This window comes from Homarus americanus, unplaced genomic scaffold (genome assembly GCF_018991925.1).
Source record: "Homarus americanus isolate GMGI-L3 unplaced genomic scaffold, GMGI_Hamer_2.0 scaffold30108, whole genome shotgun sequence".
Taxonomy (NCBI): Eukaryota; Metazoa; Arthropoda; class Malacostraca; order Decapoda; family Nephropidae; genus Homarus; species Homarus americanus.
Genome location: NW_024748109.1, coordinates 9,079,582 through 9,092,186, shown reverse-complemented (window position 1 = coordinate 9,092,186; position 12,605 = coordinate 9,079,582). Strand labels below are relative to the sequence as shown.

General features: G+C 45.2%; 1 protein-coding gene across 1 annotated transcript in view; it reads left to right on the top strand.

Annotated features, from left to right (window-relative positions):
• LOC121880112 (sporozoite surface protein 2-like) overlaps positions 1-12,365 on the top strand; it is a 31,456-nt gene extending 19,091 nt beyond the window's left edge. Inside the window, exon 3 of the mRNA XM_042387168.1 lies at positions 11,268-12,365. Coding sequence (XP_042243102.1) covers positions 11,268-12,365 — 1,098 coding nt within the window. The remainder of the gene's footprint in view (positions 1-11,267) is intronic.
• The last annotated feature ends 240 nt before the right edge of the window (positions 12,366-12,605 follow it).

Here is a 12,605-nt window from a genome sequence, read left to right as displayed (position 1 = left end):
CCCCCCCACCTCGCGCAGTCCGCCACTACAACAAAATTCAGCCCATAAGAGCCCGCACTGATAGATATAAGAATAGCACCATCCCATCTATTGTTAAAATAATAAACAACTCCTGATTTATGTACTGTACAGCCCTGTAAATGTATTCAACGCATATCATTATGTCTAAATCAAATGTAAGTTTGTATATTTTAAAGCCACCGGCTGCAACTCTATTAATAACCCGTTACATATATTATTATTATTATTATTATTATTATTACACACACACACACGCGCAAACACACGCACGCACACATACACACACACACACACACACACACACACACACACACACACACACACACACTCCACTCCACACACACCCACCCACACACACCTCTCCGGACCTTTAGTAGCTGTGTATACTGTGCAGAGTGTCGACAGAATGTTATTATACACGCACACGGCCAGCCATATATGCACACACACCTTCTTTTTATATACAATATTGGTTTATTCCTAGTCACACACACACACACACACACACACACACTAATAAGAGACAACACAGGTAACCAGGTAGAGTCAATGGATTTGGGTTAGAAGTCACTCTTGAAGGGAAAAAAAATCAATGATTCACGAGCACTAAAGCAAAAAAAAAAACAAGCAAAAGTGATAATTTATGGCGGCCATTGTGTTAACTAATGCTAAAATTTCAACGTTTCAAATCATAAACTAGTCCGGATATATACTGGACAGTCTAAGAAGAAGAATAATGCCTGATCTTATTCCCTGGAAGAAAATTATATTTTTTCATTAGCAAGCGGTAGATTTTCTGTGTTGTCTCTTGACGGAAACAGCAGTGTGGGGTCATGGAGGAGGCTGGGTGTGAGAGGAAATAAACCAAGAGGTAGGAGGAGGTGGTAGAGTGGTAAGTAAGGTGATGGGTGAGGTGGTTGGGTAAGGTGGTGGGTAGATAGGTGGCTGGGTGGGTTGGTTGGGATAGATTGGTTGGTTACATGGATGGGTGCGTTTGTTGGTTGGTTCGTTGGTTGGTTGGCTATAGAGGTGGCTGGGTGGGTGGATTGTTGGTAGATGGATGTACGGGTAGATGTGTGGACGGGTAGATAGATGTACTGGTAGATGGGTGGACGGGTAGATGGGTGGACGGGTAGATGTGTGGACGGGTAGATAGATGTACTGGTAGATGTGTGGACGGGTACCCATAAAATCAATACCAACACCGAATCCTTCAAACTAATTATCAACACAGACAAAACAACCACCTCACTAAGAGATCATTTAACTTCACCCTCATAACAGCTGCAGGTGATTATCGACGCTCCAGTACATTAAGACGACGCACAGTATAAACTTTACTGTGGTTTAGGGATGTAGAACCCCCTCACCCACCCAGCCGGCAGGGAGCAGAAACCGTCACCAAGAGCAACGAACCTAACTAACCCTGCGTGTTTGTGTTATTTGACCTCTTGAGTGCGTGGGAGTAAGTAAGTAAGTACATGGGCAGCTGGAGCTCATACAGTGTGTGTGTGTGTGTGTGTGTGTGTGTGTGTGTGTGTAGGAAATGGATCACGGAGTTTATGGAGCATGAAAAATTCTCGGTGTGGTGAATGGCTTGTTTGTTTGCATTTTCGTGGGTGGGTGGGTGTGTGTGTGTGTGTCTTCCCAAATAACGCCCTCTATCAACAGAACTTTGAAGTGAATTAAAACACAGTAATTTATAAGGATGTATTTATTGAACATAGTAGGGGGATCGGTGGTAGATGCGGTACCGTTCTTGCCTCGCAAGCGAGATGTCACGGGTTCGATTCCCGGGCCGGTGGAAGTTGTTTGGACTTACTTCCTTGCCCCCCATTAGTCCCTGTTCACCTAGCAGTAAAGTAGGTACCTAGTGTAAATCGAAAATTGCGAATTCGTATTCAGGGAAAGTTGTTGGAGCTTCCAATAACTTCATGACGTAAACCACTGACTCTTCAGGCTTCTACGCCCTTAACTCGTGAGACATAAAGAAAGGCAAGCATGAACTTAGCATTCTTCCCTGTTGGGCGCTGTAAACGCTTCTGCGCTTCACCTTACACAAGGATGTAAGGGGGTGCCCAATAAATAATACAAAAAAAAAAAAAAAAATTGAACATAGAGTGACCTGACTGTGAGGTATGAACACTGGTAGACCACAAACAACCTTTACATCCGCCTTCTTTTGTTCACCTGTATCGTGATTGGTCATATAATTTAACTAATCAGCTGATTTTCTCATTTAAGTATTTAATTACAGGTATACGTGATGCAATCGAGTATACATATGCATACATACTTGGTTGAATATAATGATCTTAAAAGTAATAGAGAAAAAGATACTATCTATATAGTTTCATTGTTAACTTGTATGGGATGTGATGTAATTATACTAAATAAGATCGAGGGGAAGAATATTGTCGGGTGATATAACTTCGTCTGTGAGTTGCATGTCTTCATCAGCAAGAGCATCTCTGTCCTCCTCCTCCACACCTGCTGGCCAGGTAACTTTATACTCTGCAATATTAACCAACAGGTGGGAGGCACGCGATACCTTCACCGCCATTATCGGTAAAAAATAACAAATATTTATTATTCCGCAGAACGAATCACACAGAATAGTAATCAACTTTACTAGGATATTTTGTCAAGGAGGAAATATATTTACAAAGCTACTGTAGTAGTTAAAAAAAGGTATTGGAAATATTATTGTTTATTACAATACAAGTCGCATGAAATATTGCTGCAGCACCATTTGTATACGACAACCCAAGTGATGTTAATCTATACATTAACTTTTTACACAATCAATATAATCATTCAGTAAAATGATCCGACACAAGATTAGGACAGAGATTCACAGAGATTCGGAGCGTTAAACATTTCCCTGTAAGTGAATTTTCAAAGGACACACACGTGGTTGGCTGACGTAAGAGAGGACTCAAAGGTGACAGCCCAGACTGTACAGCAATAGAACTGAGTATTAGACTGTACCGTCACTAGATGGATTCAGTAGGTCACTTCTCCACAGTCACATGGAAAATTAAACGCATGATTGCTTGAGAATGTAGGTCAAGGATTATTAGTGTGGCAGCTCTCGTGACAGTCTCATTGCTCAAACCTTCCTTCTGTAGGGGTGACGTCTGCTCAGGTAATTATTCAGGTAACTATAAGTCATAAGTTTATATTTAGGAAGTATTGCCCTGTAAGTAAGATTAATGGGACCTGTATGTGGACGGTGGTCGTCAGTTTAGTATAATGACGAGAACGAAATGATTATACAGTTACACATGCAGTCTTCATACCAAGAAATTAAGAAGCATAATCCGTTGTTCTTCATCAGACAAGACTTCCAACACAGACTATAGAGCTCTCCATGACGTGTATGTTATTAGCTAAGGTCCAGATCATCATGATACATAATCTCCCCCAACCTATAATGTAAACAATTATTCACCCAACTGGTTGACTTTAAGCACAATGAACAAAATTTGCAACAGAATTACACTGAGATTTACTTTAATCAAGTTCATTTAGTACGAGTCAGAAGATAAAACCAATATACCGAATGGCTGGCAGAGATTCCCTGTTTTTATTTTTTTTTATTTTACAAGTAATATTTGTCGTAAGAAACGTTGATAATTAAAACCCAGTTTATTATAAAAGAGGAAACACAAAAAATAGATCACAAACAGCATCAGTAAGTTACCAGTATTACCAGGGTGGTGTCGACCTGTTGTGGTCTTATATAGTCAACAATAACACTCTTGACAGGACCTTATTGGGGCAACGAGGATGGCCATTCGTTGTATTAAGCCTCATCTCAGAAGGGCATCCCTCAAGTGCCAAGAAAAGTACCAGTCAGGTTAGGAAAGGCAGGTGTTGGGAATCACTTTACATCATAACCAATAAATACCAGGATGATAAACTTTTATCATCTCACAAAACTTTAGCTTCAAGTAGTGACCTTGGCTTTTGACCCATCTTGACCTGTATAGTTTCATAAAATAATTAGTCAATCCATATTTTAGGTATTTAATATTTGTATGGGACTGAAGAAATTAGTTAAAAACCATGAGTATTAATTAAGTTGGAATTTTACATGTCAGTCAGATATTACAAAGGAAAAAATAAATAAATTTTGGAAAGTTTTGATCGAAGACTTAAGTCACAGTCTAGAGGCAAAACTATTTATCACTCCTTCTGAATTATCAATGGTTACCAACCTAAATAAAATAAACATACTAAATATGACCAAAAAATTATTTAATGAGGCCACATAACAGAATGTATGACAAAATATGTTTACTCCAGGAAATCACAAACAGCTCCCTCACCGGTCAGTGTTAATAAGATCTGTGGGTCTGGGAGAAGGTTCAACTTAGCAGGGAAGAAGGGAGTTGGGGGAATGACAAACACACACACAGTTTTTTCTTAAGCTACGGGTGGGTTGGCAGGCACAGTGTGACGCGTATCACCTCCTTCCTCTTCCTTATCTCCCCTCTTCCTCCCCTCGTCCTCCTCATCCTCGTCCCACTCCTCGTTATGTCAAAATATTACTGCCAACACCAACATTACCAGGAGAGGACTCGAGGTGAGGAGGAAGACTTACTCGCTCTCAGAAGACGACCCGAGGTAAGACTTACTCACTCTTATAAGACGACCCGAGGTAAGACTTACTCGCTCTTATAAGACGACCCGAGGTAAGACTTACTCGCTCTTATAAGACGACCCGAGGTAAGACTTACTCGCTCTTATAAGACGACCCGAGGAAAGACTTACTCGCTCTTATAAGACGAACCGAGGTAAGACTTACTCGCTCTTATAAGACGAGCGAGGTAAGACTTACTCGCTCTATAAGACGAGCTGAGGAAAGACTTATAAGACGAGCCGAGGTAAGACTTACTGTTCTTATAAGACGAGCCGAGGTAAGATTTACTCGCTCTTATAAGACGAGCCGTAAGACTTACAAAGTGGTACTATAAGACGAGCCGAGGAAAGACTTACTCTTATAAGACGAGCTGAGGTAAGACTTACTCGTTTATAAGACGAGCGAGGTAAGACTTATCGTTTTATAAGAGACGAGGTAAGATTTACTCGTTTATAAGACGAGCGAGGTAAGACTACTGGTTTATAAGAGAGCCGAGGTAAGACTTACTGCCTTATAAGAGGTAAGACTTACTCGCTCTTATAAGACGACCCGAGGTAAGACTTACTCGCTCTCATAAGACGAGCCGAGGTAAGACTTACTCGCTCTTATAAGACGAGCCGAGGTAAGACTTACTCGCTCTCATAAGACGAGCCGAGGTAAGACTTACTCGCTCTTATAAGACGAGCCGAGGTAAGACTTACTCGCTCTCATAAGACAACTTGTCTTCAACATCTGGCCTTACCTGTTTTCATCAACTGTTTGATACTTATATTGTATAACACTTATCAGTCACCATTACTGCCCCCCCCTATAGGTCCAGTGAGGGCCATCCTCCTCCACTTGGGCCTGTGTTGGTACAGGAAGACACCCACAATGTTAAGGGGGGGGGGAGGAGGGGGGGGTCATAATTCCTCGTGTTATGTCAAGTTTGGTTGGTTAGGTTAATTTTGGTCAGGATGGATTTAGTGAGCTTAGTTTCAATTACCTTAGGTTAAATAACATTTTGGCTAAGTAAGGTTTAATTAGGTTTGGTTAAGTTAAATTTGGGTAGTTTAGGTTTTGGTTAGTTATGTTCTGCTATGTTATGTTGTTAAAATAGGTTAGATGAAGGTTAGGTTAATTTGAGTTAAATATTACGTTAGGGTTACGTAAGATATGGTTAGGTTAGGTTAGATCTATGAAGATTCATTAGGTTTGGTTAGTTTTAAATTACATTAAGTTAGATTAGGTCAAATTAGATGAACTTCACATTTGCAGAAATAAACACAAAAATCAAACAACATGGCGGTCCTTATTCGTGGTGGATTTTCAACATGTGCTTTCGTCTACATCCTCCCTCCCTCCCTCTTTGCCTCTCTTCTTCCCCTCCCCATCCACCCACCTCGACCTCCCAAGCTCTGTACGTATACCCAAATCATGTGAGATGCCTCCTCGGTGTGCGCCCAATATAATACTATTTTATATTACACTTTTGGGTCCGTAAACCACAGAGAAAAATCTTAATTGGACTTTGCGTTTATTTTTTTCTCATCATTACAGCTTACCGAGAGTGTAACTAATTAACCTAGATAATCGGTTTATGTGGAGGTGGACGTCTCGTTATTTTCCCAGGCGTTAAAGTGTGGTTCACGTACTGGATGATCTGACACGGCGTAAAGATAGCAACGTATGGATTTAACCCGAGTGATCTGGCAACGCTTAAAGTTAGTTACCTGTATATTTTATCACCGTATAGATTTCGTACCTGCATGGTCTGATATGAATACATTTTATTACCTGAACGATCTGGCAACGCATAAATTTGGTACGGGATTACAATATTAATAGTTTGGTACTGATTATCCAGGTACTAAGTGGCCCAGCATACATATTTGGTGCTAAGTGATTTGGTACTATCAGACCTGGCATTAAGTGCCTTGGTACGAGTAACTTTGGCACTACAAGTATTATCATCAATCGACTTGGTACACTTAAATTTAGTAATAAAATAATTTGTGTATATAAATTTGGTAATAAATGATTTTATGATTGGGAAAGTGATATGTGTGTGTGTGTGTGTGTGTGTGTGTGTGTGTGTGTGTGTGTGTGTACGCCCTGAAAGACCAAACCCAGCCCAAAAGTCTGAGGGCGACCCCTTAAAGCTGCTCCAGTGACCTCTGACCTTATAAGCTTGACCCAGGAAGAGTCTAGTAGAGGCTCAGGGCCAACCAAGCCCACGATGCTTCACACAATATAAAACACGAGTCACTGATCAACACACGGTACGACGTGGAGATACACCAGACACACTCTAAATCACTAAATATTAATAAGTAACTCAAGTGAACAGACAGACAGACAGACAGACAGACAGACAGACAGTCAGACAGTCAGATAAGGAACTTCTCGCCAGTTTATCAGCAAATGATGATTGAGCGAGAGAGAGAGAGAGAGAGAGAGAGAGAGAGAGAGAGAGAGAGAGAGAGAGAGAGAGAGAGAGAGAGAGAGTCGCTTATATAATAGAAACGACATAACAGAGCAACGAATGACACATATGACGCGTCTTCAATGAATGACACATATGACACGTCATCAATGAATGACACATAATACGCGTCACCAACGAATGACACATATAGTAAACAGATGATAAGGACGTGAATTAAAAACATGAGTTAAGCAGAAACAGAACATGATAGGACAGGAAAATAACACCGATAATAAGAGGGAAACCTAAAACACAAACACATATATTTCAACAACAAAAACATAACACTACCGTACTAAAAATATTTACTAAAGGAGGGAAAAAATCAACAATAAGAAGTATATAGAGGAAAATAGTCGATGTTTTGGTGCAGCAGAGATATGAACCCCGGAGTGTGGAGGAGCGAGCATCATGGCGCTCTTCCACCAGACAATAAAATTAACGACTTGCCAGTAGGCCAGCTGACACGGCCGTATTTTCCTGGGGACCGTGACTGGCTGCTGAAGGCCGTGCAGGAGGCAGGAGGGGGCGGCCGTCTACACCATGTAACACGAGGGAGAAGAGACCCTGTGTGGGTGTGTGTGTGTGTGTGTGTGTGTGTGTGTGTGTGTGTGTGTGTGTGTGTGTGCGTGTGTGTGACCACGATCTCTTGTTCTTAGTTTTGGAGGAGACAAGGTATTTTGGTAACTATTTTATGTAGCTACCCGTGCTATTAATAATTATAATAATAAAAAAAAAAATAATAATAATTGAAAAAATAATAATAAAAATACAAATATAATAATAAAATAATAATAATAATAATAATAATAATAATAATAGTAAATAATAATAAATAATAAATAATAATAATAATAATAATAATAAATAATAATAATAATAATAATAATAATAATAATAATAATAATAATAATAATAATAATAATAATAATAATAATGAAATCCAAATATAACTACAAACATATTTCAATGATAATATCAACACTAGGTAACATTTACCCCCGTGCTTAACAACTCGTAAAAATGCCGACAGTCTCTCATGGGAACCTAAATTTATTCACATTTTCATATTTTTTTCTTGATTTTGTTTTTGTTTTAATAACGTCTATATTTCCGTCAACAGTATCAGAGTGTTTTAAGGCATGACTACATCAACGAGAGAAGGAGTTCCCCTCGTGTCAAGGTGATGGAACACCTACACTACTATGACACACTTCATGAGGTCATATCTCCCTCAGACACTGACAGTAAGGAGATGTGAGGAAGTGTGTTGGTCGCAAGTCACCAGCACGTGTACCCCTCTCTGCCCCTCCCACCCCTCCCTCATACCGACCTGCTCCTTCCCTCCCTCCCTCCCTCCCTCCCTCCCTCCCTCTCTCCTTCCCTCCTCCTCCCTCCCTCCTCCTCACTCCGTCCCTCCCTCCCTCCAACCTTCCCTTCGATCCTTACACCGACCTGCCCACCCTTACACCGACCTGCCCCTACCCTTCCTTACACCGACCTGCCCCTGCCCTTCCTTACACCGACCTGCCCCTGCTGACCTGCTTCCTTACACCGACCTGCCCCTGCCCCTTTCTTACACCGACCTGCCTCTTCCCTCCCTTACACCGACCTGCCCCTGCCCTTCCTTACACCGACCTGTCCCTACCCTTCCTTACACCGACCTGCCCCTGCCCTTCCTTACACCGACCTGCCTCTTCCCTCCCTTACCGACCTGCCCCTGCCCTTCCTTACACCGACCTGCCTTTCCCTTCACCGACCTTACACCGACCAGCCCCTTACCCTCCCCCCCCCTCTACACCGACCTGCCCCTGCCCTTCCTTACACCGACCTGCCCCCCTTCCTTACACCGACCTCCCCTGCCCTTCCTTACACCTCTGACCTGCCCCTGCCCTTCCTTACACCGACCTGCCCCTGCCCTTCCCCACCGACCTGCCTCTTCCCTCCCTACAACTGCCTTCCTCCCTACACCGACCTCCCTGCCTTCCCACACCACCTGCCCCTCCCTCCCTTACACCGACCTGCCTTCCTCCTTTGCACCAGCCCCTTCCTCCCTTACACCGACCTGCCCATCTCAGACTTACCTTCCATCCCTAACACCGACCTGCCCCTTCCCTCCTTCACACTGATTTTCTTCCTCCATGCAACCTACAAATTTTCATCTCAAAGAATACCTTAGTAACATCATGCCTACCTGTCTGTGTGTGTGGGTTTATTGAAGTTCTGTGTATACGGACATAAATGTGTGTGGTTAACAAAAGCCTGTGTGTGTGGTGTAACAGCAAAACGTGTGTGCGTGTGTGGTGACCAAATGCAGATCATTGCAACTTCCTAGAGTCAAACACTATACACGCCTCACCACACACCAGACCCACGCCTCACCACACACCAGACCCACGCCTCATCCCACGACTCACGCCTCACCACACCACCCACGACCTCACCACGACCTCACCACACACCAGACCCACGCCTCACCACGACCCACGCCCAGACGCCTCACCACACCAGACCCGCCTCACCACACCAGACCCACCCACCACACCCCCACCACTCACCACACACCACGCCTCACCACACGACCTCACCACACACCAGACCCACGCCCACCACACACAGACCCAGACCTCACCTGCCACCACCCACACACCAGACCCACGCCTCACCACACACCAGCCAAACATCACCCGCCCACAACTTTAAATTCCTAGGCGATGTAGAGGGGAGGAAAGTGGCCGGGTGGTGAGGAAAGTAGCCTAGGTGGTAAGGAAAGTGATCAGGGTTATGAAGAAAGTGGACAGGAAGCGGGGAAAGTGCCAGTCAATGTAGTGAGGGAAGTAGCCAGGGTAGCCAGGAAATTGGCCAGGGTGGTAAGGAAAGTGGCCAGGATGGTGAGGAAAGTAGTGAGGGGAGTGCCAAGGGTGCTGTAAAATGTCTATTAAGGTAATGGCAGTGTGAGTCGGCAGCTGGGAGTCGACACAGTGCCATTTTCATATGTACTATTAAGGAATGCACATGTTATGGCACACACACACACTCACACACGCACACACACACACATACACACACAGAAACCTCTACATACGCAAAGAAACACACACACACACAGAAACATCCACATACATACACAAACACACACACACACACACACACACACACACAAACATCCACATACATACACAAACACACAAACGTCCACATACGCAGAGAAACATACACACACACACACACACACACAGAAACATCCACATACATACACAAACACACACAAACGTCAACATACGCAGAGAAACACACACACACACATCAGTGGACGTGTAGTTGGCAACAAAACACGTGTGATCGAGGCACCGTGACGACCATTCTCTCTCCCCTTAATTTCATTCCTTACTCATTTCTGAACACAAATATTTCAATCACAACCCCACGGCCATACACAACCCCACGGCCGGATTCAACCCCACGGCTAGACACAACCCCACGGCTAGACTAAACCCCACTGCCAGACACCACAGCCGGACACAACCCCACGGCCAGATACAACCCCACGGCCAGACACAACCCCACGGCCGGACACAACCCCACGGCCAGACAACCCCACGACCAGACACAACTGCACCAGACACAACCCCACAGCCGGATACAACCCCACGGCCAGATACAACCCCACGGCCAGACACAACTCCACGGCGGACACAACTTAGAAACCTTCCTTCGGGACTTAGAAACCTTCCATATCAGGATAGGCTAAGAAACTTAACTTGCATTCCCTAGAAAGACGAAGAGTGCGGGAGATATGATAGAAGTATTTAAGTGGGTGAAAGGAATTAATAAAGGGGATATAGATAAAGTTCTTATAATATCCGAGCAGGATGGGACTCGGAGCAACGGATTCAAGTTGGATAAGTTTAGGCTTAGGAGGGAGATAGGAAGAAACTGGTTCACAAATAGGGTGGTGGACGAGTGGAACAAGCTTAACAACTTTGTAGTAAGTGCGGGAACTCTGGAAAGTTTCAAGGAGGCTAGATAGATTCATGGATGATAGAGAGTGGCAGTAACTCTCGACAGGAGCTGCCATGCACAGGCCAACCGGCCAATGCAGACTCCTTATTTTCTTATGTTCTTATGTAGCCCACGGCCAGACAACACCACGGCCAGACACAACCCACGGCCGGACACAACCCCACGGCCAGATACAACCCGGCCAGACCACAACCCCACGGCCGGACACATCCCCGGCCAGACAACCTCCGGCCAGACATAACCCCACGGCCGGACACAACCCCACGGCCGAACGCACAACTCCACGGCAGAGCACAACCCCACGGCCAGACACAACCCCACGGCCAGACACAACCCCACGGCCAGACACAACCACCGACAAACACAACCCCGACAAGAGACAACCCCACGGCCGGACACAACCCCACGGCCAGATACAACCACGGCCAGACACAACCCCACGGCCGGACATCCCCACGGCCAGACAACCTCACGGCCAGACAACCCCACGGCCGGACACCACGGCCAGACACAACTCACGGCAGACACAACCCCACGGCCAGACACAACCCACGGCCAGACAACCCCACGGGCAACCACCGACAAACACAACCCCGACAAGACACAACCCGGCAGACACAACCCGACAAGAGACAACCCACGGCAGGCATAACCCCACGGGACAAACCCCACGGCCAGACACAACCCCGGCAGACACAACCCCCGGCAGACCAACCCCCGGACAAACACAACCCCACGGACAAACACAACCCCACGGCAGACAGAACCCACGACACAACCCCCAGCAGACACAACACGGCCAGACACAACCCGACCAGACACAACCCGGCAGACACAACCCCACGGCCAGACACAGCCCCACGACCAGACACAACCCCCGGCAGACACAACCCCGGGCACAACCCCACGGCCAGACACAACCCCACGACCAGACACAACCCCACGGCAGACACAACCCCGGCAGACACAACCCCACGGACAAACACAACCCCACGGACAAACACAACCCCACGGCAGACAGAACCCCACGACAAGACACAACCCGGCAGACACAACCCTACGACAAGACACAACCCCACGGCCAGACACAACCCCACGGCCAGACACAACCCCACGGCCAGACACAACCCCACGGCCAGACACAACCCGGCAGACACAACCCCGGCCAGACACACCCACGGCAGACACAACCACCGACAAAACTAGCCGGCAGCACAACCATACGCCTAGACAACCCAAAACTAAACACAACCATACAGCCATATACAAACGCACAACCATACAACATAATTGTACTCAATATAAAAGTTATTGTACTCAAGGCTGTATAGAAGGAGTTAAGATATGGTACTCAAGGGGTTAAGTCATCGTACTCCAAGATTTAAGCCATTGTACTCCATGATTTATGCCATTGTACTTCAAAGTTTATGACATCGTACTCAATTT